This window comes from Peromyscus eremicus, chromosome 7, assembly GCF_949786415.1.
Source record: "Peromyscus eremicus chromosome 7, PerEre_H2_v1, whole genome shotgun sequence".
Lineage (NCBI taxonomy): Eukaryota > Metazoa > Chordata > Mammalia > Rodentia > Cricetidae > Peromyscus > Peromyscus eremicus.
This window is the reverse complement of record NC_081422.1, coordinates 99,974,591-99,999,386: the sequence shown is the minus strand read 5'-3', so window position 1 is coordinate 99,999,386 and position 24,796 is coordinate 99,974,591. Positions and strand designations below refer to the sequence as shown.

The 24,796-nt window shown below is 43.5% G+C and overlaps 1 protein-coding gene across 2 annotated transcripts in view; it reads right to left on the bottom strand.

Annotated features, from left to right (window-relative positions):
* Positions 1 to 12,290, bottom strand: part of Pik3r4 (phosphoinositide-3-kinase regulatory subunit 4) — a 56,730-nt gene extending 44,440 nt beyond the window's left edge. The window contains exons 1-4 of one of the 2 annotated variants that reach the window (XM_059268520.1): positions 12,238 to 12,290; positions 10,092 to 10,865; positions 6,043 to 6,176; positions 3,070 to 3,652 (exon numbers count right to left, since the gene is read on the bottom strand). In XM_059268520.1, the coding sequence (XP_059124503.1) occupies positions 3,070 to 3,652; positions 6,043 to 6,176; positions 10,092 to 10,824 (1,450 nt within the window). In that variant the 5' untranslated portion in view covers positions 10,825 to 10,865; positions 12,238 to 12,290. The other variant, XM_059268518.1, reaches the window with a different exon arrangement.
* Between the last annotated feature and the right edge of the window lie 12,506 nt (positions 12,291 to 24,796).

Sequence of the window (24,796 nt, the reverse complement as noted above, 5' to 3'; positions counted from 1 at the left end):
CATCGGTTCCTCACTATTCTCCTGTTTCTAGTTATCCCTATTCTGCATCCTCCCTCGCCCTCTGCTCTGTGCCTCACCTATGACTCTAAGTAGGAAAGACTAAACTCTCCTTTCTTAGCAATGAATAACACTCACCATACAATGACCACCTGAAACTGAAAGTAAGTGCTGGACATCAAATCCGCAGCCTTACACATGTCCTTACTTTGTAATGTCTACGAAGTCAAAGCCACCCTACCATAGTCTATTCAGTACAGCACTTCTCTCCATCTTAGGTCCCCACCATGGCCAGGTTCAACATTGCTCAAAATAAAACAAAAACTTGGGCTTGGAATATGGCTCAGTCCATGGTGCTTACCATGTAAGCATGATGACCTGTGCTCAGATCCCATCATCCACGTGAAAAGGTGGATGTGGTAGCACAGACCTCTAATCCCAGTGCTGGGCAGACAAGAGACAGGAGGATCTAGGGCTTGCTGGCCAGCTAGCTGAGCCAAATTGGTGAGTTCCAGGTTAACTGTGAGACACTGTCTCAAAAATTAAGGTAGAGGGGTTGGGGATTTATAGCTCAGTGGTAGAGCGCTTGCCTAGCAAGCACGAGGCCCTGGGTTCGATCCTCAGCTCTAAAAAAAAAAAAAAAAAGAAAAAAGAAAAAGAAAAGAAAAATTAAGGTAGAGATAAAAAGACATCCAATATCCACACCTACCCTTATATGTACATAGATGTGTACCCCCAAACAGTGAGAGAGAGAGAGAGAGAGAGAGAGAGAGAGAGAGAGAGAGAGGAAACAGAGAAACACTACATAAGCATGATGCTATCCCACAATACCCTAACAGGAGAAACTAAGGCGAAGGTGTAGCTCAGCAGAATACTTGTGTACAAGGTAGCACAAAGGCCTTGGGTTTGATCCCCAACACCAAACAAACAAGAGATGGGAGATTTCTAGGTCAAACCTGACACTAAGCCAAACTCTAAATAAACATATCCACTTCCTGAGTACCTGTTCACTGTTCTCAGTATCCACGGCCAGGGGAAGCTCTAGGCCTCTTCTGCAGAAACTCATGTCCCTTGCAGAAAGTGCCATCACACTTACATACTTTAAACACATCTTCCCACTTACTTCAAATCATCTCTAGACTCCGTTTCCAACTCCTTACAGCACCTAATGCAATGCTATGTAAATAGCTGTACTGTATTGTTTAAGGAATAACCAAAAAAGCCCATACATTTTTAATAAAGACTTCTCTCAAACACTTTCAATCTTCAGCGTGCTGAGTCCATAAATACATAACTCACAGACATGGGAGGCTGGGCATGCACCTTTATTAGGAAAGACTCTTTCCTGGGCTTTTTCAATTCTGGGTAGTTTAATTCTCCATGTAAGTCACACTTTTAAGTTCACTTTATATAAAATAGAAGTCTATGCCAGCATCTTTTGAGATGAAAAAGAATACTGCAAAGAAAAACAAGGTGGAGTTTACACGTCTATACTTACTGCTGTGTATAATTTAACTATATTTAACCACCAAGTTCAAAAAACGTTCCTGCTTCTACTCAGGTGGATTTCTTTCTCACTGAAAGGTGCTGTCTCTGACTCTGAGTTATGACGGACTCTCAGAGAAACCAAAGAAAAGCACTACTGTCTGAAGGCCAAATTCTAGTCCTGCAGCTCCCGGAACTAGACATTAGACCAGAAACAGGTGGATCACAGCCCTGTCACTCAGTCTTCTTAACCTTTAAAACGAAGGTAATACACCTTATGTAAAGCTGCTGCAAGAGTTAACGTAAAATCTCATAACCAACTCTTGCAGCAACCTTGAGCAATCAATGTCTTGACATCAAGCAGGGTTTTGAATACACAGCAGCTACTGCTTTCATGCTGGAGAAACTGGATGTTAATATGTTAACATGGTACCTGCATGTCAGAACTTTACCTATATGACAACTGAAAACAGGTAAGACATGCTAAGCCAAAAATAGGGTCATAAGATGGAGATAAGAATGATATACATTGTTTTTTTTTTAAAAAAAAAAAAAAAAAACCTTTGTTTCTTGTATGTTAGTTGATTTATCTGATTCCCAAATGAATTAGAAACAGGCTCTCACAAAATAATAAAATCCGATGTTCAGATGTGTCTTAAAGAGCTCCTGAACTTTTAGGCCTCACATTATGCCTCCACAATACACAAACAAGAACACAAACAGGAAGATCAGGAACAATGCATGCATTGAAACCACCCAACAACCGCCAATCCTCTGGGGTTGGGCCTAGATATGAAATGAGTGCCCAAAGACCAGTTTTCACATATTCTATTAACAATGACAGGCAAAAAATAAACAAACTAATAAGCACACAGCTTTCAAAAACATGGCAATATTATCGCCACATGTGTGCTACACATTATGCACAAAGATTTCAAAACAGAAGGTCCATTTTCCATTAGATCATAGATATAAATTATGGATTATGTAAATGTCTCAGTGATATTTCCCATGGTGAAGTAAGCATTCAGAATTAGTTCGAAGAGCTAAAAACGTGAATCTTTACTGTTAGGCTTTGTGAGGGAACACTCTAAGCAGAGCAAGTAGGTGTGCATGGCATACCCATCTCATCAAGATGTCACGCATTCTGAGCGCTAAAGTAAGGGGAATGGGGACTTAACTCAGAACCTTCCTTCAACATCACGGTCTTTCTCAACAGCAACAGAATGTTCTGCCCTGAAATAAGAGTGTGTGATCAGGGAAACTTTGAAAAGGCTGCAACTCTAAATTAGAAGCAGGTACTTGCAAACATGAGCCTTCCTCCAGCTAAATGTACTATTCCAGGTCAAACTGTGAGAGTCCACACGGTGCACTTCTTCATTTGATAATTCTAATCATTTTAAATGCAAAATTATACCCAAGGAACAGATTAGCTATAAATATTAATATGTACATGGATATACATATTCATAATTTAAGAGCAAAATTCACACAAGGAATTCCCAAAGAGATCAAAAAATCAAGAGGTATGACAGTCAGTACTTGAAAATCATGTGCAAGGCTGTAATTAGGACAACGAACTCTTACCAGCATAGGCCAGTCTGACGATAGTAGCATCATCTTGGGCCAGGTGAGCTATGCCTGGGAGAATGTACTCTGGATAGATATTGACATCATTACGAGGAACCTCTTTGACAAGGGCAAGAACTTTGGTGAGTGTCCTCAGGGCTTCTGCCCTCACTCTGGGAACAGAATCATTGCTGAAATGCAACAAGTACGGAGTAATGCGGTCCAGAAGGATCTCTACGCTCAGCTTCGGGGCCAAATGGAGAATGAGCTCCAAGGCAGCCAGTTTAGAGTCACAGGACTTCAGCGTCTGCAGGCAGGATGTTATGACAGACACCAGGACAACCAGCCCACTTTCCTTGGGTTCCCCTTCTGCTTTTTCTGGCAAATCGTGTCCACAAAGATTGTGAATAATGTTGCCCAAATCCTTCCGTATAACCAAAATCCGCTCATCTGCAGAGAGGAAAGTTTCCTTGGCAAACTGAGCCATGTAAGGCTGAAGGAAAGTGTAAAATATCTCAGGGAAAGCATTGCCACGCTGCTGTTTCAAGTAATCCTCAGCCTCCAAACGCTTTTCTGGTTCACGATGGATCATCTGAGTTACCTATGTGAAAGAGAAAGAGAAAAGGGTGCATTTTAGAGCACGAAATGAAAGTGAGATGGGGTGGCTCACACCTGTAACCCCAGCACTCCGGAGGCTTGGGCAAAGCCACCATCCTGGGCTATAAGATGAGTTCAAGACCAGCCTCCTGAACTATGGTAACAAGTTCAAGGCCAGCTTGGACTACAGAAGATCCTACACACACACACACACACACACACACACACACACACACACACACACACACACATACGAAGAGCAATTACATGTGATTTAAAGGATTCCTAAGGTAATTCTAATTATTCTCTTTGTTCAGCCATTCTTTTTTTTTTTTTTTTTCCTTTCTAAACAGTATATGAACATGTAGCTCTGGCTGGCCTGGAACTCACTATGGAGACCAGGTTGGTCAGGACCACACAGAGATCCACTACCTCTGCCTCTCCTGAGTCCTGGGATCAAAGGCATGTACCACCATTTCCAGCTATCCTTTCTCTTTAGAACCACAAACTAACTGTGTCTCTCATCATCCCAGAAGGCAACAGGACGTTACATACTAAGATGCACAGACAGTCTGGTATATAAGAGGTCACACCCTGTTTGATATTTGTGATTAGAAAAGCAACAAACCTTCAGAGAAAAACAAACAGGCACAGTCGCACACACAAAACAACATGAATCTGCAAGAGACTATAGGACACCTGAGTCATTTCAGAGCCGCAATTAGAGTTCTGCTTTAAACTATACTATCACAAATCCCAAAGATTAGCACGTGGCTTAAGTGCAGTTTGGTCCAGAGGAGAATCAAAGGGCTGGTATGTAGCTCAAGGAGAGAGCACCGGCGTCGCTGTGTGAGGTCCTGTGTTAGTCCCAGCACTTCAAAGACATACAACACCAGGGTAGGGAGATGGCTCAGCACCCAAGAGCACTTGCTCAACCCAGCACCCACATCAAGCGGCTCACAACCATTCATAACTTCAGATCCAGGGGATTTAATAACTCTGAACTCTGCACTCATATGCGCAGGCACACACACACACTCTGAAAAAGAAATAAAATACTTAAAAATGTGAGAAAATGTGAACACTAGAAATAATAATATACCTGATATAAGAACATAGATTCACTTAATATATAAAAAAAACAGTTCGATGTTTCTACTAGTCAAATACATAAAATATCATAAAAATGTTATCTGCAATTTTGGCCTTCTTTTTGGATTCTAACCTAGAAACTAGTACTGAACTTAGGGGGATCAAGTGTACCATGTGGGAAAATGATCTAAGAATTACTTTTACATTTGCATTAACGCCTTGAAGATTAATAAACAAATTGACTTTCCAAAGACATGAAGCTTCTCAGTTAAATGACCTGGCAAGTGGCGGCTACAAGGGGGAGCAGGAGGTGTGCTTCTTCCCAGAGCTTCGCTGCCGTCCTCTGGAGCATCTTGTCTCCAGTATCCCCTTTCCTTTGCTCTTGAGACAGTCTTCCTCAAGTCCAGGCTGCCTTACCACCCACCCCTCTTCAACCTCCTCCAGCAAACACATTCCAGGCCGGTGCTGACCCCCCCGAGCTACAGCCCAGCACCTCCTGAGCTTTACTGATTTTCAGGTAGGGATCTGCTGAACTCACTAAACTGGCCTTAAACACAGTCTGTACCCTCAGGCAGTTCCCTTTCCACGGCCTCCTAAATAGCTGGGATTGCAGGCGGATGCCACCAGACTGCATGTTTCCCCACTTAGAATTCTGCAGGGTATTCTGATGTCACCGTAGCCTTTACACGACCACAGTCACTATCACAGTGGCAGTTACTTTAAAAGACGCCTCAAACAGTGATCCAGACATCCGACCAGATGCCCTTGCACACAATTCCTTGGCCTGTGCTACCATAACCAAGTAACTGTAGCTCCCCTACCAGGGCGGCCCACATCTGCCTCCACGGGAAGAGGCCCGCTACTGTGCTCTGCTCAGGCTGATGCCCACCCGGCACTGTGGACATCTGTCTTCTTCATTCCTCACCAGCAAGCTCTATCTCAGAAGGCCCCACCCACCTCCAAATCTGCCCAAAGCAGGCAAGATTATCATGGAACAACAGATAATGGATTCACATTTCTTTTTTTCTTTTCTTTTTTGAAATGTCAAATGTGTTTTTTGCCTAAGAGGTTAAAACAGTACATTTCTTTCTAATAAGGTATCAAAGGCATGTTTATCAGTACTAGGTTTTGTTCCAAATTTGTTGTGGAGGAGGGACTGAGTGTGTGGCTCATGGCTGTCATCCCAGCACTCTGGAGGCTACGGCAGGAGGCCTGCCCTGAGTGAACTAACACAGAGAGTTGCAGGCCACCTAGGACATATTCCCATTAAAACTGTATGGCAAATATTTGTAACATAGTTACCAATTCTCTGATACTGTGATCTTCAATTTTATTTAGCACTTGCTCAGGGAAAAAATGTCCATTTCTATATGCCAATAGTTGAGAGAGGTCAAACAACGGTACACCTTCCGTGAAAAGCTCCGCTATCACACAACCTGCAAAATCAGACAGAATTCCATTAGAATGAGATGAAGAGATCATTTAACACAGATCAGAATTCAGAAAAATCAGAACACTCAAAATGCAAAGTCAACTGAATTTAAAAGTATAATGCACTATACAGGCCACGTCTAATGGTTTGAGCATCAGGATATAAGCATAATGACAATCGTTCACTTTTTCTCCTTAAAAAAACATATACACAAATAGGGAGTTTAAAAGCCACAAGAAACCCTTCAGTACAAGAGTATAGCATTAAGCTCGGAAGAAGTGCTAAGCAGTATCTAGGGGTCTGTCCATCACTAGACTAGTAGTAGGTGCTGCCTAGAAGAGGCACGACTAACACAGGGCGGAAAAATCCTGCCTTCACCAAGCTCCCCTCCTAGAAAGAAAGAACATAACCCCTGAACAAATTTCATCTGTAGTGCTAAATATTACAAACAGATACCAAGTGTTTAAAAATGTGGGAGTAAACTAGAAGAAAGGGGAAATAATTCAACCATTTTGCACTAACACTCTTCAATCAATAATTTTTTTAAGTACCTAACATTCTCAAAAGCACAAAGCAATTTTGTTTTTTTGTACACAGCAGTTTTACTGAGTCGTTCTAGGACGTGCATTTACCAAGTCTTATAGACCCTTAACAAACTACCTTAGAGCCTTGTACCTGCTGGGCCCTAAGTCCTGGTGGATCGCAGACCTCCACCTCCTTCAGATCATTGTCAACCAGCAGGAAACCCTTTCTTAATTACCTGTTTCAGATGTCATGGGCCACTGGGTGTGATGGTGTATGCATGCCCTTGGTCCCAGCACTTGGAAGGCAGAGGCAGATGGATCTCTGTGAGTTCAAGGCCAGCCTGATCTACAAAGTGAGTTCTAAGTCAGGCAGAGAGACCCTGTCTCAGAAAAATAAATAAATAAATAAAACAAACAGAGATTGTAGGAGCCACTTCAGCTCCTCCATATTCCACACTCTTTTTTCTTTCACTAGTATTTTTCTAACGAAAATACTAGCATTTCTAGTATTTCACTAGTATTTTTCTAATGAAAATACTAGCATTTCTAGTATTTCACTAGTATTTTTCCCCACAGTACCCACTGGTAGACCATTTTAAGTTGCCTGTTTATTATCTCTGTGCCCATTAGAATACAAACTCCACAGGATGTTTTTCCTAATTTTTGTCGACTGAAAAACCCGTCAACTAACATAATTCTGATACATAATAAACATTAAGTAAATTTGTTAATTCCTATTTATACAATGTCTATTTCGGAATAAAGGATTTCCAGCAACAGCTATTTTTTAAGAAAAACATATATATATTAAGTGCCAAGGCCAGTAAGATGGCTCAGTGTATAAAGGCACTTGCCACCAAGTCTGATGACCTGAGTTCAATCTCTAATTCCCACATGGTAAAAAGAGAGAACCCATTCCCACAAGCTATCTGACCTCCAAACACAAACCAAGGTATGTGAGTACTTGCACACTACACTCCCTTGCAGGTTCTCTTGCACTGTGTTTCCATAAAAATAAATAAATGTAATTTAAGAATATTTAATTTATCATATGTAAGCAGGAAATAGGAGATCTGAACAACGCTGTAAACCAAGTAGCTCTAACAAACATCAATACGCCATCCTACCCATGACAGCAGAATGCAAATTCTCAGGAGCCTACAGAATATACACTCTCTAGACCACCTCAGCTAACCCCCCAAATGACCCTCACTGCTATGGTTTAGACAAAGTGCCAGTGTACTCCAAGGCTTCCTGTGTTGAAATCAAAGCCCCACTGTGAGGGATTATGGAGAAACCTTACTCTGGCAATGGTGTCAGAGCTGAGGCCTCTGGGAATTAATCAGAATTAAATCTCTCTGACTGAATCCAGGAACCTTCACGAGAAGAGAAACCAACACACAGAGACATGTGTACATTCTCTAACCCCATGAAACCGAAAGCCAATTTAACACTGTCTTTTTTAAATTGACTTGGGCGGGGTGTTTTATCTCAGCAATAGAAGAGTAGACAAGACAACTCCTAAATAATTAATGGATCAAGGGAACTTAGGAGAGGTGAGAGTGGTTGGTGCATTCCTTAATTACAGCTACATGGAAGGCCACATCTGTAATCCCAGTTACATGGAAGGACACATCTGTAATCCCAGCTACATGGAAGGCCACACCTGTAACCCAGCTACATGGAAGGCCACACCTGTAATCCTAGCTACACAGAGGGTCCAATGGGGGAAGAAAGTTAAAGACCAGCTGGACAACTTAGCCAGCTCCTGTGTGAAAAGTGCTGCAGATGTAGCTCAGAGATGCTGTGCTTGACTACGTGATGTGGGAGCCTGTGTCCATTCCCAGTGTTGGGAGGAAAATCAAAAGGAAATTACAAAGTTCTCTGGGATACAAACAAACAAAACTTTACAGAGACCCTTCCTAACTCAGGCCTGGCAGGATGGCTCCAGCAAACAAGAAAGGGCCACTCTGCCATCACCCCAGAGTCTATGTCAACTCCTAAGTGCATCTGAGGAGTGGGCTTCGAGAAGTGTGCCCCCAGGCACTCGGAGAAACCCAGAGCTGTGCCGTGAAGGACCCGGGAACTCCAGATGTGCGCACCGATGGCAGCAGAGCTGTCGGGTCAAAGGAATAAATAAGCAATGTTCCCTATCATAGTTATGAACATTAGTCCAGAAACCATAATGAGGAGTCCCCAAACAAGCTCTACGCCATGGTAATCTGTGACCCTGTCACCTGGTTCAAAATCTGCAATCAGTTAAGATGCGGTCTGGTAAGTGTCAAAGAGTTACAAAACTTCTTTAAAAAAACAAAACTAGCCAGGCGGTGGTGGCGCAGTCTTTAATCCCAGCGCTCGGAAGGCTGAGGCAGGCGGATCTCTGAGTTCCAGGCCAGTCTGGTCTACAGAGCGAGTTCCAAGACAGCCAGGGCTACACACAGAAATTCTGTCTCGAAAAAAAAATAAAAAAACACTCATACAGGCCTAGGGAATGGCTCAGTCAGAAAATCACTTGCTTTGCAAGTATCAGGCCCTGAATTAAAATCCTAGAACCCACATAAAAAATCTGGGTAGGGTGGTACATGCCTGTAATTCCAGAGCTGAAGACACAGACACAGAAAAGATCTCTGGGGTCCACTGACCAGTGAAGCCTACATGGTAAGCTCCCTGCCCAAAGAGAGATCCTGCCTCAAAAATAATTAAGAGTTGGCAGGGAACTTACCACAGTGTGGAGGTCAGAGACAACCCTGGGTGTGCTTCCTCAGGCACTGTCCACTGTGTGTGTGTGTGCGCTTGCGTACATACATATATACAGATACACGCACCTGCACACACATGAACATACACAGACAAAAAAACCCAAAAACCTCTGAGGGACTCAACTAGTCCTTTGAGTAAATGCACAGCTATAAACACCAATATCACACAGATGCCTGGTAGGAGCATCACACACTGCTTGAAACAAACTACCCAAGCTAACTCCCAGTCACTCCGGAGGCCTCAGCTTGAATCCCACCACTCTAACCGAGACCTCTCTGACACTGCCTCCCTCCCTGTCACACCCACTCATTTAACTGCAAGTTTCTGTAAAGGTATCTTATGCACATTACCACCATAGCAAACCCAGGGTGAGATGTACTTTCTCTCCATCTTAAAACAGTCATGGAGCATCCTTTCATGTCACCAGCATGGGAAAGCATGTTTTGAATGTTTACATGAATGAAAAGCACTTTGCATTTTCTGGTTACTTAAGCAGGGCCAATGAAGAAATCGTGTATCTATCTGAAAACAGTACACGAAGGCATACTCAGGAATGTTTGAAAATCTGGCAACTTACAAAAAGCTACATTTCTACGTTGGACAGTTAAAATATGCAAATGAGCTAACTCAAATACCTGCTGAGAAGATGTCCATGGCTCTCTTCAACTCTCCCCGAGTTCTCTGATTGCTATTTAGGTCTACCAGTGGAGTGGAGGGATCTCTCATATATTCCAGCTCGGTGGCAAACATACCACCATCCACGAAACGTTCAGGAGCAATATAGCAAGTCCTCCTGCGTGACGTGTCAAAGAAATAGTTGAAATCTGCTGGATTGTCCTCCGGAAGATAAGTCGGCTTAAAACTGGCAAAATCAGTTAGAAGCACCCAGTTCCAACTGGTGACCATCACGTTCTCGGTCTTGATGTCCCCGTGTCGGACTCCAGATTTGTGCGCTTGGTCCACAGCTGTCAGGATCTGGAAGGCGATCCAGCGCTTCTCGATGTTGTTTAAAAACGGACGGGTACTGATTCGATCGTAGAGGTTGTCTCTCACATACTGCCTAAACAGCATGGCTGCTTTCTCGGATGCTTTCTCCGCTGCTTTCTGGAAAGGTAGGCAGTTCTGTGCAGAATGAAGCCTGATTTTCAGTTCCTCCAGCTCTTGTTTATAACTAGTTAAAGGCAACGTGGGGTCTTGAATTGCAAAGACCTTCACAACCACCAGGCCTTCCCGGTGCTTCGCTCGAGCAACTTTAAAAAACCGAGTACTTCCCAGGCTCTTATCATATTCAAAGTCATGGATATCTGAGAAATAACTCTCGACAGAGAGAATCTGGGAAGGAGCAATGCCAGCAAGTTGATTTCCCATAACGACCAGCACCTCTGGGTCAGCAAGTTAAGATGCAATACCTATTTAAAAGGGTGGGAAAAGGGGGAGACAATGAATATTAAAAAGGGAAAAAAAACAAAGAAGCAATGGACTTGCCATTATTTGGCCTTTTCCTAAAAAACAGGTGCACTGTTTTCTACTGAGGGTATATGAAAGAGCATCCCAGAGCAGTCTCAAATTCAGTAAACTATATAAATAGATTTTACTATTTTTATCTAAAAAGGTGGTGCTATTTCGTGCCATCTTTTCCAGGAGCTGAACTATGTTTTGTTCTGGGTTTTTGTTTGTTTGGTTTGCTTTTTTTGAGCCAGGGTTTCACTGTGTAGCCCCGGCAGACCAGGTCGGTCTCAAACTCACGAGGTCCGGTGGCCTCTGCCTCCCAAGTGCTGGGATTAAAGGCGTGTGCCAACCACCGCCCGCCTTGAACTATGTTTAAACAGATGCCTTCAAAGTTTTTATTTTTTGTTCTGTGATAAGGTCTTACATAGCCGGGGCTAGGTATGAAACCCCCTACAGAGCCAAGAGTGACTTCCTGCCTCCACCTCCCAAGTGCTGGTATCCCACCATGCCCAGTGTGATCCCTTCAACGTCAAGCTAACGATGTTAAAACGGATTCACTGATACTCAGATTTTAAAGTATGACTGCACCTTTACTGTGTTCAGTACGGTGTCTGGTGCTATGAAAGTCCCAAAAGTACTGTATGACTCAGTCTTCGTCTAAGAAAACTACAGCTTACTTGTAGGTAAGAAATACATTAAACGCCTAAATACCAACACCTGATACAAACGGGCCATTTAATCCCTGAGAGGGTCAGACTAAAACCTACAAAACTAGCATCACCTGGGCCCCTCCAGCCTCATCGCGGTGTGACCTCCCACCACCTAAACTTAGGCAAACTCCTCTGATCTGATGAAGAAACCCCGCCAGAGACATTCAAGAAAAGTAAGCCAAAATGCAAACCGCCCCAAGTTACCCAATCCCGTATTTTGCAGGAACTGTCTCCCTACCCCAGACTTAGCACTCAGGGAAACATTTACCCCAGGCCTCTGGCAACTCAAAAGTCGCTGACAGATCCCAGGGAGGTCTTGGTAGAGCTCTGAGGGGCTTGGGCGTGAGGTAGTCGGCGAGGAGAATGTTTTCTGTGAGGGGCCTTCCTTCAAACGCAGGACCTAGGTAGCTGGGGGAGGAGCGCGGAAAGTCCAAGATCTAGAGCTGGGGGTGAGCAACTGGGACAGCGAACACACTCGGGACTCCGGACACCCAGCAGCGTCACCGCCGGCTCCTCCCCTGCCGCCCTGGGCCCGCGCGTGTGCGAGTCCCCGGATCCCCGGGCCTTTGCACCAGCCCTGGACGGGAACGGTGCCAGTACCAGTCCAGGAAGACTACTTCACCTGAGGCGAACGCTGAACTCCCGGGAAAGCCGCCGGGTTGACCTCACTTCCTGTTGAGAACGGAAGTGACGGAGGGAGGCTTGGGGAGCGTACAGTAGGAAACTGGTTGCTAGGAAACGAGGAAAGGGGCGTGGCCTCGCTGCCCCAGGCAGAAGGTGCTTTTCTCTGTAAAACTCTGGGGCCGCTGGCTCTAAGAAAACTTACCCGCGTACTTAGGAAAATTAATACCCCAATCAAGTTGGATTTCAACTCTATTGAGATGAAATTTATGTGTCATAAAGTTCATCGGTTTAAAAAGTGTTCAATTGGTGTCGCGCACCTTTAACTCAGGAGACAGAGGCAGGTAGATCTCTGTTTGCTTGAGGCCAGCCAGGGCTACAAAGAGAGATCCCTTCTCCAAAATATATATATTTACTTATATATTTATATTTATATGTGTGTGTATGTACACACACATATTTTCTTGGTATGGCCCAGCCAGTGCAGTCTGACCCCACAGCAGTAGTAACCGCTTGCAAACGAACCTACACAACACTGGGCATTTTGATTGGAATTGGGAAGAAATCTGTGCTCTACCTCTGCATGCTGAAGTATTATCTTCTAAGGTATTCTACGAGAGAAATACTCATTTTCTTCAATTGAGTACCCACTGAATTCCCACCAGGCTCCATGGGTAGTTGAAAACTTATTGCCACATAGATGATCCTGCCTAAACTCAGTGGGTCTTGAGAAAAGAAAAGAAAAAAAAAGTTTGAAAGTGCATAAGGAGGTTGGTTAATAGGAGTGAGGGATTACATTAATCAGAATGCACTTCATACTTTATACATGTGGGAGATTGTCAAAGAAAAAATTTCAAGTTAAAAACATTTTTTCAAAGAGTCAAGATTCACTGTTTTAATTTTTTCAGTCATTTTTAAAAGCAAAGTCTCATTCTGTATTCCTGGCTGGCCTGAAACTGGCATCCTCCTGCCTCAACCTCCTGAGTGCTGTAATTACAGCTGTGCATCACGGTAAGTAGGGATAGATTTTAGCTGGGGCTGTGTTCTAATTTCCTTTCTAATGCTGTTGTGGTGGTTTGAATGAAAATGGCCCTCAGAGGCTCATATGTTTGAATGTCTACTCCCTAGTGGGTGGACTATTTAGGGAAGGATTAGGAGGTGTGGCCTTGTTGGAGGAGGTGTGTCACTGGGAGTAGGCTTTGAGGTTTATACTGCCTATCCCAGGCCTTGTTTCTCTCTTCCTGCTTCCCGTGGACCAGGATGTAGCTCTCAGCTCTTTCTCCACCTCGATGCCTGCCTGCGTGCTGCCATGCTCCCTGCCATGATGATAATGGTCTAACCCTCTGAGACTGTAAGCAAGCCCCTAGTTAAATGCTTTCTTTTTTTAAGAGTTGCCTCCTTAGAACCAAGACGGTTGGGGGGGGGGGAGCAATGGTTTTTAATATATTTTATAGAGCTATAATTGCTATGATCTGTTTCAGAACTTTTTTATTACACCAAAAATGAAAGCCTGAAGCTGTGAGCAATCACTCCTCACTTCTCCTTCCCTCCTAGCATGAGACAATCATACTTTATGTTTCTATAAGATCTTGCTTATTCCGGACATTTCCCATGTGGAGAATAAAACATGCAGTCTGACTTCTTTGAATTTGCCCAACACTGACTGTCGCCATGGCTATGGTATGTCAGCCCTCCATTTCTTGTTCTTGCCACGCATCCCTTTGTGTGGCTATGGCACATTTTGTCATCCTGTTTGCCAGCTGGTGGATATTTGTTCCACTTCTTGGTTATTGTGAATAATGCTTCTAGGAGCATTTGTGTGTTAGACTTTATATCATGATGTGTTTCAAATGAAAATGCCAAGGACAAAAAATGTAAACTCATATCAGAACCCTGAGTTTAACATTTTGAGAAACTGCCAAATTGTTTTCCAAAGTGCACACAGCGTTTACATTCCCACCAGCACAGTGTGAGGCTTCTGATTCCTCTGTGTCCTTTCTGACAGTGATAGTATTAATCTTTTATTACTATAGCATCCTAGTATGTGCCAAGTGACATCTCCTTGTGGTTTGATTTGCATTTCCCCAAAGACTAATGGTGTTGAGCATCTTTTCATGTACCTGTTGGTCATTCATTTATCTTCTCTGGAAAAAAAAAAAGTCTGTTTAAATTTTGTCAAAGTCTTGGGGTGTAGCTTGGTGGTTGATTGCCTTGCCTGCTCAGACACTGTAGACGAATTTCTAAACAGTCTTATTAAATAAGAAAAACAGAGCCAAATACAGAGGTATAAACCGTAGAGATTAGAGCAATAGCCGCCAACTAACCTTAGCTTACCACCTCACTGTAGCTTCCCAAGAGAGCCTCTTCCTGTCTAACCTGGGCCTTTATTGCCTTCCTGTTCTGTCTTCTCATTGGCTCTGAGCCTAGCTACATTACTTCCTCGTCACTGCCTATCTATACAGACCTCCAGGTCTCTATGGTTGGTACTGGGGTTAAAGGCATGTGTCACTACGCTTGGCTCTGTCCTTGAACACACAGAGACTCTGCCTGCCATGTGATTGGATTAAGGGTGTGTGCTACCACTGCCTGACTTCTGTTTATGGTTATGACCGATCTCCAGGCAAACTTTATTTATTAACATACAAATAAAATATCACCACAGGGCACTCATTTAAATCCCTTGGAATCTCAGAATAAAGTCATAAATACTTGTATTTAATTGGTTTTTCTTTTAAAATTTTTAAACTTTTTTAGATTTATTTTATGTGTATGGGTGTTTTGTCTACATGTGTGTATGTGCACCACATTCATGTCTCATGCCTCATGCCTATGGAGATCAGAAGGCATCAGATTCCTTGGAACTAGAATTACAAGTTAGATATGATTGTGAGCCACCACATGGATACTGGGACTCAAACCCAGGTCCTCTGCAAGAGCAAGCATGCTAAATCTCTGAACCAGCTGTACATAATTACACACGCCTTTAATCCCAGCATGTGGGAGGCAGAGACAGGTGGACCTCTGTAAGTTTGAGGCCTTCCTGGTCTACATAATGAGACCCTGTCTCAAAAAACGATTAAGAGCAGACTCATAAGACACTTATGTTTATAGCATTCTGGAAGTGCATCCTCACTTGTAGGCTAAAGTTTACAATCTTCGGCTTATTGACAGCAGATGGCTTCTAGAAGAAGGAGAGTCTATTTTCTTTAAGGGTGTGTTCTCTGGACTGTTGTTCATGCTCCAATGGATGGCCAGGAGATATTTCAACATTGTATCTATAGTTCTGATTCATACCACGTGTAAATGCTTTAAATGGCTCTCTCCTATGAAAAACCATACTGACGACACAAATTGGATTCCATGGGTTACAGAGAAAGAGAGGGAAAGGGGAGAGGGGAGAGGGGGAGAGAGGAGAGAGGAGAGGAGAGGGGACAGGGGAGGAGAGGGGACAGGGGAGGAGAGGCGAGAGGGAGAGAGGGAGGGAGCTAGGAGCAGGTGTAGAGGTAGAAGTGGCTCTGGGAGAGGGGAAGAGGGGAGTTAAAGTAATTCTCAAAGACTTCTTTTTTTAATTCTCGGCTTGGCCTAAAGACTCTGCATGATTTGACCCCACTTTCCCCACCACAGCTGGCATCACCCACTGTCCCTCTCAGTCCCCAACTCTGGCCTTCTCCTTTTTTATAACCAAGCACAAAGCCTCCATATTCGTTCTTCATTCATCTTCTAACACTCTTTCTGCTTATCCAAAATCTGCCCATATTTTAAGTCCCAAATCAAATGTAAACACCTCAGGAAGGTGTTTCCCCATTGCCCCCTGTATTAGTCAGGGCTCTCTAGAGGAACAGAACTTATAGAACGAATACACGCACATACATATAAATATATATGGGGGTTATTAGAATGGCTTAGTGTGGTCCAGCTAGTCCAGCAACGTCTGTCTACCAACAGAAGGCCCAAGAGTCCAGTAGTTGTTTGATCCACGAGGCTGGATGTCTCAGCAGGTCTTCAGCATACACTGGAATCCCAAAGAAGTAGGATTTAGTGCCAGTGAAGGAATGGACTTGCTAACGAGATTGAGAACAAGCAGACAAAGGGAGAGGCTTCCTTTTCCCATGTCCTTTATCTAGGCTTCCAGCAGAAGACATGGCTTATCTTAGAGGTGGATCTTCTCACCTCAAAAGTGATTAATCTGGATTAAAGATGTGTCTTTCCACCTCAGAGACCCAGATTAGAAGTAGATCTTCCCACTTCAACTAATCCCTCACAGATGTGTCCATTCATTTGGGAGGTTTAGTCAATTCCAGGTATAGTCAAGTTGACACCTGTTTCATTCTTAGGGGCCATGCACTTCCTCAGCACTTAACTATCCTTGAAATCACTGGATGTGGGGAAGTAGTTATTTGTGTAACATATCCTTTCCCTACAGACCTAGATGGTTCTTGTTCAGGGCCTCTTAACCCCTAGAACAGTGTCTGATATTGGAAAAATTATTGAATTAATAAACATGGCCTTTATGGGGTTTATGACCACTAAGGATAAAAGTATGCATTCCAGGACTAGGGATGTTTGCCATACCTATAGGAATTAATACAAGCACACAAATTACTAGGGGAGATTGTAATATCACATGTATATTTCTGATTTATAGCATGTATATGAATGCTTTGAACATCTTTCTAAACAGTACTATGAAAAAGCAGTACATTTGTCGTGATGTAGATGACTCCTACTTTTCTCCATTTGCACTTCCCTATGATTTCATTTTGTGAAATAACTCATGAAATATTTTTTATGCTTTGGTGTGTGTGTGTGTGTGTGTGTGTGTGTGTGTGTGTGTGTGCGTGCGCGTGCGCGCGCACGAGTATTTGGTTTTGGTTTGCTTTGGTATTGGTTTGGTTGGTTGAGGTTTTGGGGTTTCATGTGCTTGTTTTGTTTTTAGTTTTTGTTTTCTTTTTTTCTTTTTTGAGACAGGGCTCATCATGTAACTCTGGACATTCTGGAACTCACTATATAGACCAGGCTGGCCTCAAACCCACAGAGATCCACCTGCCTCTGCCTCTGAAGTACACCACCATACCCAATTTTTGTTTTTTGTTTGTTTTGTTTTTTTAGTGTTTTTAATATGCACTGATAGAATTTCCTTTTATTTCCTCTCCTTTCTATTATTTTTCCTTCCTAACTTTCAGTCCTGCTTCCCTGGTTCTGTTTTGTGGTACTGAAGACTGGCCCTGGGGTTTTGCACATGCTTCATAAGCCAGCTATATATACCACTGAACTATATCCACAGCTTCTCACTGTTTCTAAACAGAAATTGTTGCTTCCTGTGGAAGATTTTCTCAAGCAAATTCATTTAATAGTGTTTAGAATAAATTTTTAAAAATTAAATTTGCTTGTTACATATTGTTGCTAAAATTCCTTTCCTGAGAGATGCATAAACAATGTCTGCCCCTCTTCCTAAGGTCCCGATGAGGTACAATTCCACCAGAGTCCTCCGGAGGAACCAATGAGTTTATTAGACTTGATTAGAAAGCGATAGATGAGGGGTTACAGGCAAGAGCATTTGTGGGTGACCTTAAAGCTGCCACACTGGAAGTCTGCACCCTGCAGGGACGGTGGCTCTCCCATGGCTGTGTAGATGGAAACCCTTGCCCTCATCATTCCCCACCCTATCCTTTAGCCCCTCCCACAATACTACATGCAGTAAAGGTTGGGAGGGGCGGGTGAATACTCAGGTGGGCGTCCCATGGCCCACCCTGCCCCTTCCTTCTATGAGGGGAACATTGACTGTCAACAGGTCCAGCTGTGGTGATCTTTTTCTCACAGGCCCAGGAGAAACCCTGAAGATGGTGGCAGTTTGGCCCCAAGGACAGTCCTGTACAACACTTATGAATAAAAATTCATAAGCATGGGAACCAGCAAACATAGGTCCATTCTCTAGCCATTGGCCGCACATATTCCTTGAGGCAACACACCCCAAATGTCCCTTGCTGCAGAAAAGAGAATTTTTTTCTGAGAGTTGCTGTTCATTCAGGACCATATCTCCCATCCTTTGCTTCTAAGTGGGCCCCTTTTGACTGTTTTTTGCTAATGCATGAAGTTCAGGTAGAAACTATGCATTTAACTTTCAGGTCAATGTCATTAAGAAGTGATCAGTCTCCACTTTCTCTTTCCCCTTCAACTGAGATGCAGTGAACTTCAAAGCCCTCTTAATGAGGCGCTACAGGATGACGGGAGCCTGTGTTTGTGGATTTCAGCCTGGAAAAGGACTATCTGTTAAACAGGCAAAATTATGTGAGATTTTTGCATAAGCCAAAGTAAATTATTAAGTCAAGAATCTGAAATCTTGGAGTTTATTTTCTTCAGCAGTTAGCCTTGCCTCCCCAAGTACATTCATTGGATTCATTCCTATCCAGTAGTAGCTCTTCCTGGCTGCTTACCCCACCAAGGCTTGCCCTGTCCAGATGGACTCTGCTCTCTTTGAATTCTAAGAAAAAGGAGGTTTAAAAAAAATAATCTCTGTTGTAAACACCACATGCAAACAATCCCACATGTAAAATGCCATGTATCATTGTTACCTTGCAGCCTGTAATATAGTAATTGGTTTCCACAAGGACAGTCAGTAGAGTCTTAAATCACTGGTTGAGAAGTTATGGGGTAACAGAATAGTTGCATCTCATACAACCGTGGAAATAATTAGAGTTTACTTTTTACATCTCCAAGGATCCATGTTGTTAGGATTGGTGGTAAGCACCTTTACCTGCTGGGCCATCTCTCTGACCCTGAAATGTTAATTTTGAAAGCTAGCATTTGCATAGGACTTAAAATATGCTAAACATTAATTCACTTAAACTGTATTCCAATTCTATGAAATAAATACTTATTTTTTTTTTTAGTTTTACTTATTATTGTGTGTGTGCATATGATGGGGAACACACCACACACACACACACACACACACACACACACACACACACATACACACACACACACACACATGGGTGGGTGCATAACATGGCACATATGGAAGTCAGAGGACAACCCTTGGAAGTCAGTTCCTTACACCACAGGACCTGGGATTGAACTCAGGTTGTCAGTCTTGCACAACAAGCCCTTTTACCTGCTCAGCCATCCTGCCAGCCCAGCCTTTTCTGTTCCCATTTTCCAGCTGACAAAATGAAGGTACAGAGAGTGATTAAGTTATGAATTACATATAAGGTATAAGAGTTACTATGATCATCTCCCCGGTAGGTCAAACTCTGAAATACTGGTATGCTAGATAAGAATTTTGATGCTTTTAAAAGACCAGGTGCTAGATTTACTGGTGATTTTACTCATTAGTAGTGATTTGTGTGCATGGGTGCACAATGCCCAAGCACATGCTTGCAGAAACTGTAGGACAACACCGAGTGGCCCCTCTATCACTCTCCATCACTGAACCTGGAACTCATCTTTTTGTTTTTTCCAGCTAGGCTGGCTGGCCAGCAAGCCCTAGTTGACCTTCCTGTGTGAGCCCTAGCCAGTACTGGGGTCGCAGGTGTGTGTGTGGCCACAGCTGGCCTTTTTACTCGGGTGCGGTGGATCCACACTCAGATCTTCCTTCTCTGTGTGGTTCTATGTAAATACCGTGTGGTTTTGTAGAAGACCCTTCAGCAGCCACAGATCTTGTCATCTGAGAGCATCTCTGAAACTGGTCCCCCACGGATGTAGAAGAACAGCTGAATGTTTATTCTCCCATGCTGTTTCATACTGTAGATACTGTATAATGGGAGGGTACACCTAACATTGGAAACTGGGATGTGTATGTCAATAGGTACAATCAAGTGGAGGTTATGAGTCTACAGAAGGCCTTCGTATAGGTAATGTACATTTTATTGATTGGTGTGTTTGCACATATTTGACTGGGAGAAATGGTCATTTTGCCAGGTCAGATACGGCACACAACACCCAATCCCAAATAGCATCTCCTTTGTCACCTTTTGATAGAGTCTGAGCAAGATGACTGTAACAAATACACACAGGGTTTTTGTTGTTGTTGTTGTTGTTGTTGTTTCTATGAGACAGTGTTTTTCTGTGTAGCCCTGGCTGTCCTGAAATTCCTTCTGTAGACCAGGCTGGCCTCGAACTCACAGAAATCTTCCTGCCTCTGCCTCCCTAGTGCTGGGATTAAAGGTGTCCGCCACCACCGCCGGGCAGCATACACACTTTTGATTGATAAGAGTCTGAATAAGATGACTATAACACACACACACACACACACACACACACACACACACACTTTTGATTGATAGAGTCTGTGTAGGATGATGACTACAGCACACACACACACTTTTGATTGATAGAGTCTGTGTAGGGTGATGAATACAGCACACACACACACATACACACACACACACACACACACACACACACACACACATCCTTGTGAAAAAACAGTGCTTTACTCATGCTGCAGTTGCAGTCAGCCTGGCCCAGAACTCCACGTGTCCAGGCTGGTCGCTAATGCTCCATGGTACTCCTTCCTGCCTCAGTCTCCCAAACATGAAGATTGTAGGCATGAGTCTCCAAGCTGAGCTTCCCATGCTTCCTCACATGGCCACACAGCTTCATACAATGAGCAATGAGGAGAAATCTGCCAGCCACCCAGTTTTACCTTCGTTCATTCTGCCAGTCTTCGTTCTTCATTGCCAGTGCAATGCCCAGAGATACGGTGTGATGGACTTAAAAATTACGAGGACAAGGTAAATATAGTCAGAGAAGTGATGGCCTAGAAGCAAACTGTGATGCTATTCTTGGTTGTCAACTTGACTATATCTAGAAGGAACTATAATCCAGAAATGGAGGGCACACTTGTGATCCGGACCTGAAGGCAAGAAGACAACGTGCCTTTGATCCCGGTCTTGAAGCTGGATGATACACGCCTCTAATCTGGGCCACACCTCCTGCTGGAAGGACAATAGAAGAAGGAACGGGTGTGTTCATTCTTCACCTGCTTGGCCTGGCCTTATCAGCACATCCATTCCGTCACTGGCATTGGAGCCTACTTCTTCAGGATTCCAGCATATATAGAAGACCAACTGAGACACACAACCTCGTGGGACCAAGAAACTACTGGATTCTTGAACTTTTTATTCACAGCTAGCCATTATTGAACTGCAGCCTGAAAATCATTCTAATAAATTCATATATATATATAATATATATATGCTATAGCACACACACCCTTTTGATTGATAGATTCTGAGTATCATGATGACTATAGCACACACACACACACACACACACACACACACACACACACACACGGGGTGGGGGAGAGACAGAGAGATTCATTCTCTAAGTTCTGTGACTCTAGTGAACCCCGACTAATACAAAAGCTTTGAACAGTCAACAGTCCTGCTTGCTACACTGTTGGCTGGATTTCTGTTGTTTGTACTGGCAGATCTTCCTTTGCTGATACAGTGCTGTAAAGAAAAAGTTAACTCATTCATCTTGTTCTAGAGCTGTTAAAGTCATCTAATTCCAGGGGACGTCATTGTACAGAGTTTGCAATTATACTGGAGATGGCTTTTAGATTCCAGTCTGACCTTTACAGTTCTCTTGTTTGTAGCAGGTGGTTGTACCCATGTGGCTTGAAAAATAGAGCTAAACCCATGGCCTTTAGTTCATGTGTCTCATGCAGCTGAAAGTGATTTGCTGGGGAGAATGAAAATGGCCCAGAAATGTTAATTGATTCAGTTTGACAGTGCTTGCCACATCATAAATCAATAGCGCGATGTTTGTGGGAGCAAGTGATAAGATGGTGGCTTGGAGGAAGGGGATGGGACTTTGGGGATGGGGTAGTGGGTTTATTTTGTTTTGTTTCTAACATACCTCAGGAGGGTGGAGGTTTGTTGTTCTTGTAGGATGCTTGTCTGTGGTGGGAAAGGGTGGGCAGCATCAATATCATGAACTAATCCTAATTCCAATCCATACCAGGGTTTAAGTTTAAAATACACACATACACACACACACACACACACACACACACACACGCATGAACATGCACACACACACACACACACACATACACACACACACACACACACACACACACACACACACTATTCTCTCTTCTGGCTTCTGTGAATTTGGAGATCATACAGGGATAGGTTGTCTATGCTCCATGATGTCTGTATCTTTAGGCAGAGACTTACACACTGAGGTTGAAACCAGCTGATAAAGGGTTTTTCCATAGGTTTGGAGGTTGGTCCTGGATGTGGAAGAATCCTCCATAGCATAGACTGTCAGCCACAGTACCCACACATAAACTTCCCATGGTTTTCCTCACAATATTGTAGACGGGTTCTGAGGGTAATCACCCAGAAATCAGAAACTAGGTAGAAGCTGTGTTGCTTCCTATAACCTAACTTTGGTGAGGTAATATCTTACCCACTGTTATATAGTAGGGGAAACATTTTACAAAGGTATACCCAGACTCACAGGAAAGGAACACAGACCGTCCTTCTCCAACACACACACACTTCTTTCAACTGAGGCATATCAGGGCCACTTTATGGAAAAAGCTAGGAGAATCACATATTCGTGTGTGTGTGTGTGTGTGTGTGTGTGTGTGTGTGTGTGTGTATCTCCAGCCAGGTTTGGTAGTGAACACTTTTAATTCCAGCACTCAGGAGGCAGATGCAGGTGGATCTCTATGAGTTTGAGGGCAGACTGGTCTAGATAGTGAATTTTAGCCAGCAAGGACTACATAGTGAGACTTAGTCTCAAAAACCACACACACACACACACACACACACACACACTGGGAGAGAGAGAGAGAGAGAGAGAGAGAGAGAGAGAGAGAGAGAGAGAAAGAGAGAAAGAGGAATGCACTATCTTTGAAAAGAACCAGCTCTCACACTATCATCTTACCCTACTTTGATAATGAACAGCCATGCCACATACATAGGTGATTTGTTTTTATTAGTAATATCCACAGACAGGAAGGTAGAACTTATTTGCCACTGGCATCTAGTCAGAGATTGTGCTAAAATATCCCACAAAGTATAGAATATTAGCTCCAAGGATAAAAGGGAGGAGGGAAGGGAGAGAGGGGGAGGGGAGAATCTGATGCTTGATTCTGACTGAGAAGTCCTGCCTCAGGATGTTAGCCACTATACCAGTTCAGAATGGACAACAGGCAGAGAGGCCTACAGAAAACATAAAAACTTCCGAGAGGGGTGGAGAGATGGCTCAGCCATTAAAGTGCTTCTTGAGGAAGCACGATGAGCTTAGCTCAACACTCTGGAGTTACCGATGCATGCTATCTGTGGTGGTTTGAATGTAATTGGCACTATTAGGAGGTGTGGTTCTGTTGGAGTAGGTATGGCCTTATTGGAGGCAGTGTGTCACTGTGGGGGCAGGCTTTGAGGTTTCCTATGCTCAAGATACTGCCCAGTGTCTGAGTCTACTTCCTGTTGCCTGCAAGAAGTAGGACTCTCAGCTACTTCTCCAGCACCATGTCTGCCTACACACTGCCATGCTCCCCACCATGATGATAATGGACTGAACCTCTGAAACTGTAAGCCAGCCCAATTAAATGTTTTCCTTTATAAGAGTTGCTGTGGTCATGGTGACTCTTCACAGCAATAGAAACCCTAACTAAGACCCTATCCCACCCAGCTTTTTCCTAGGGCTGAAGAGGCAAAGACAGGGGAATCCCTGGGGCTTGCTGGCCAGCCAGTCTATCTGAATTTGTGAGCTTCAGGTTTAGCAAGAGACCTTTCTTAAAAGATTAGAGCAATTGAGGGAGACAATTGAGGTTGATCTCTGACCTCTGCGCGCGCGCGCACGCGCGCGCGCGCGCACACACACACACACACACACACACACACACACACACACACGCACACACATGCACGCGCGTGCGCACACACACACATCTGTACATATATGCACACACAAATACATGCATACACCAAAGCGTTGAAAGCCTTCCAACTGAAATACCTAATTTGGTTTTGGTATTTACATACTATGTGGTCTACAATGGGCAGAGCTTGTTCACTGATCCCATATAATGTGCTGAACACTGTGACAGCTGTCTGTGAACTAAGGGAGCTCCCTAAGTGTACAGCCTGTGATTCGTACCTAGTATACTTTTACACTCAGAAGGCACTTTGTCACACCATTGCTTCACACTCAGTGCCATGTATTCACATGCTGCTTAAAAGAGTATTTGTCTTGAAAATTGCTTTCTGTTAGGTTGAAAATTTCTTCCATATCCTGAAATCTAAGCATGGGGGAAGTACACAGTCTTAAGGTAGGGCATGAGAAGATGTCATGTTCTTAGGAAGCCTTACACAACTCTGCCTTTTACTGAAGATTACACACAATCCTGACTTTGCTGTTTATCCTTTATCACGGTGGTCATTCCTTGCAACTAAAAAGACACCTAGTTTTAAGAGCTAGCTCTCTTATAAAGCTGAAGTCCTCAGGTTTTTCTGTCCCTCCTCAGCATGGCCCACTGGCCGCATACAAAGCAATTCTAACTCACCAGTCAGCCCTTTTCCATTTGATAACAT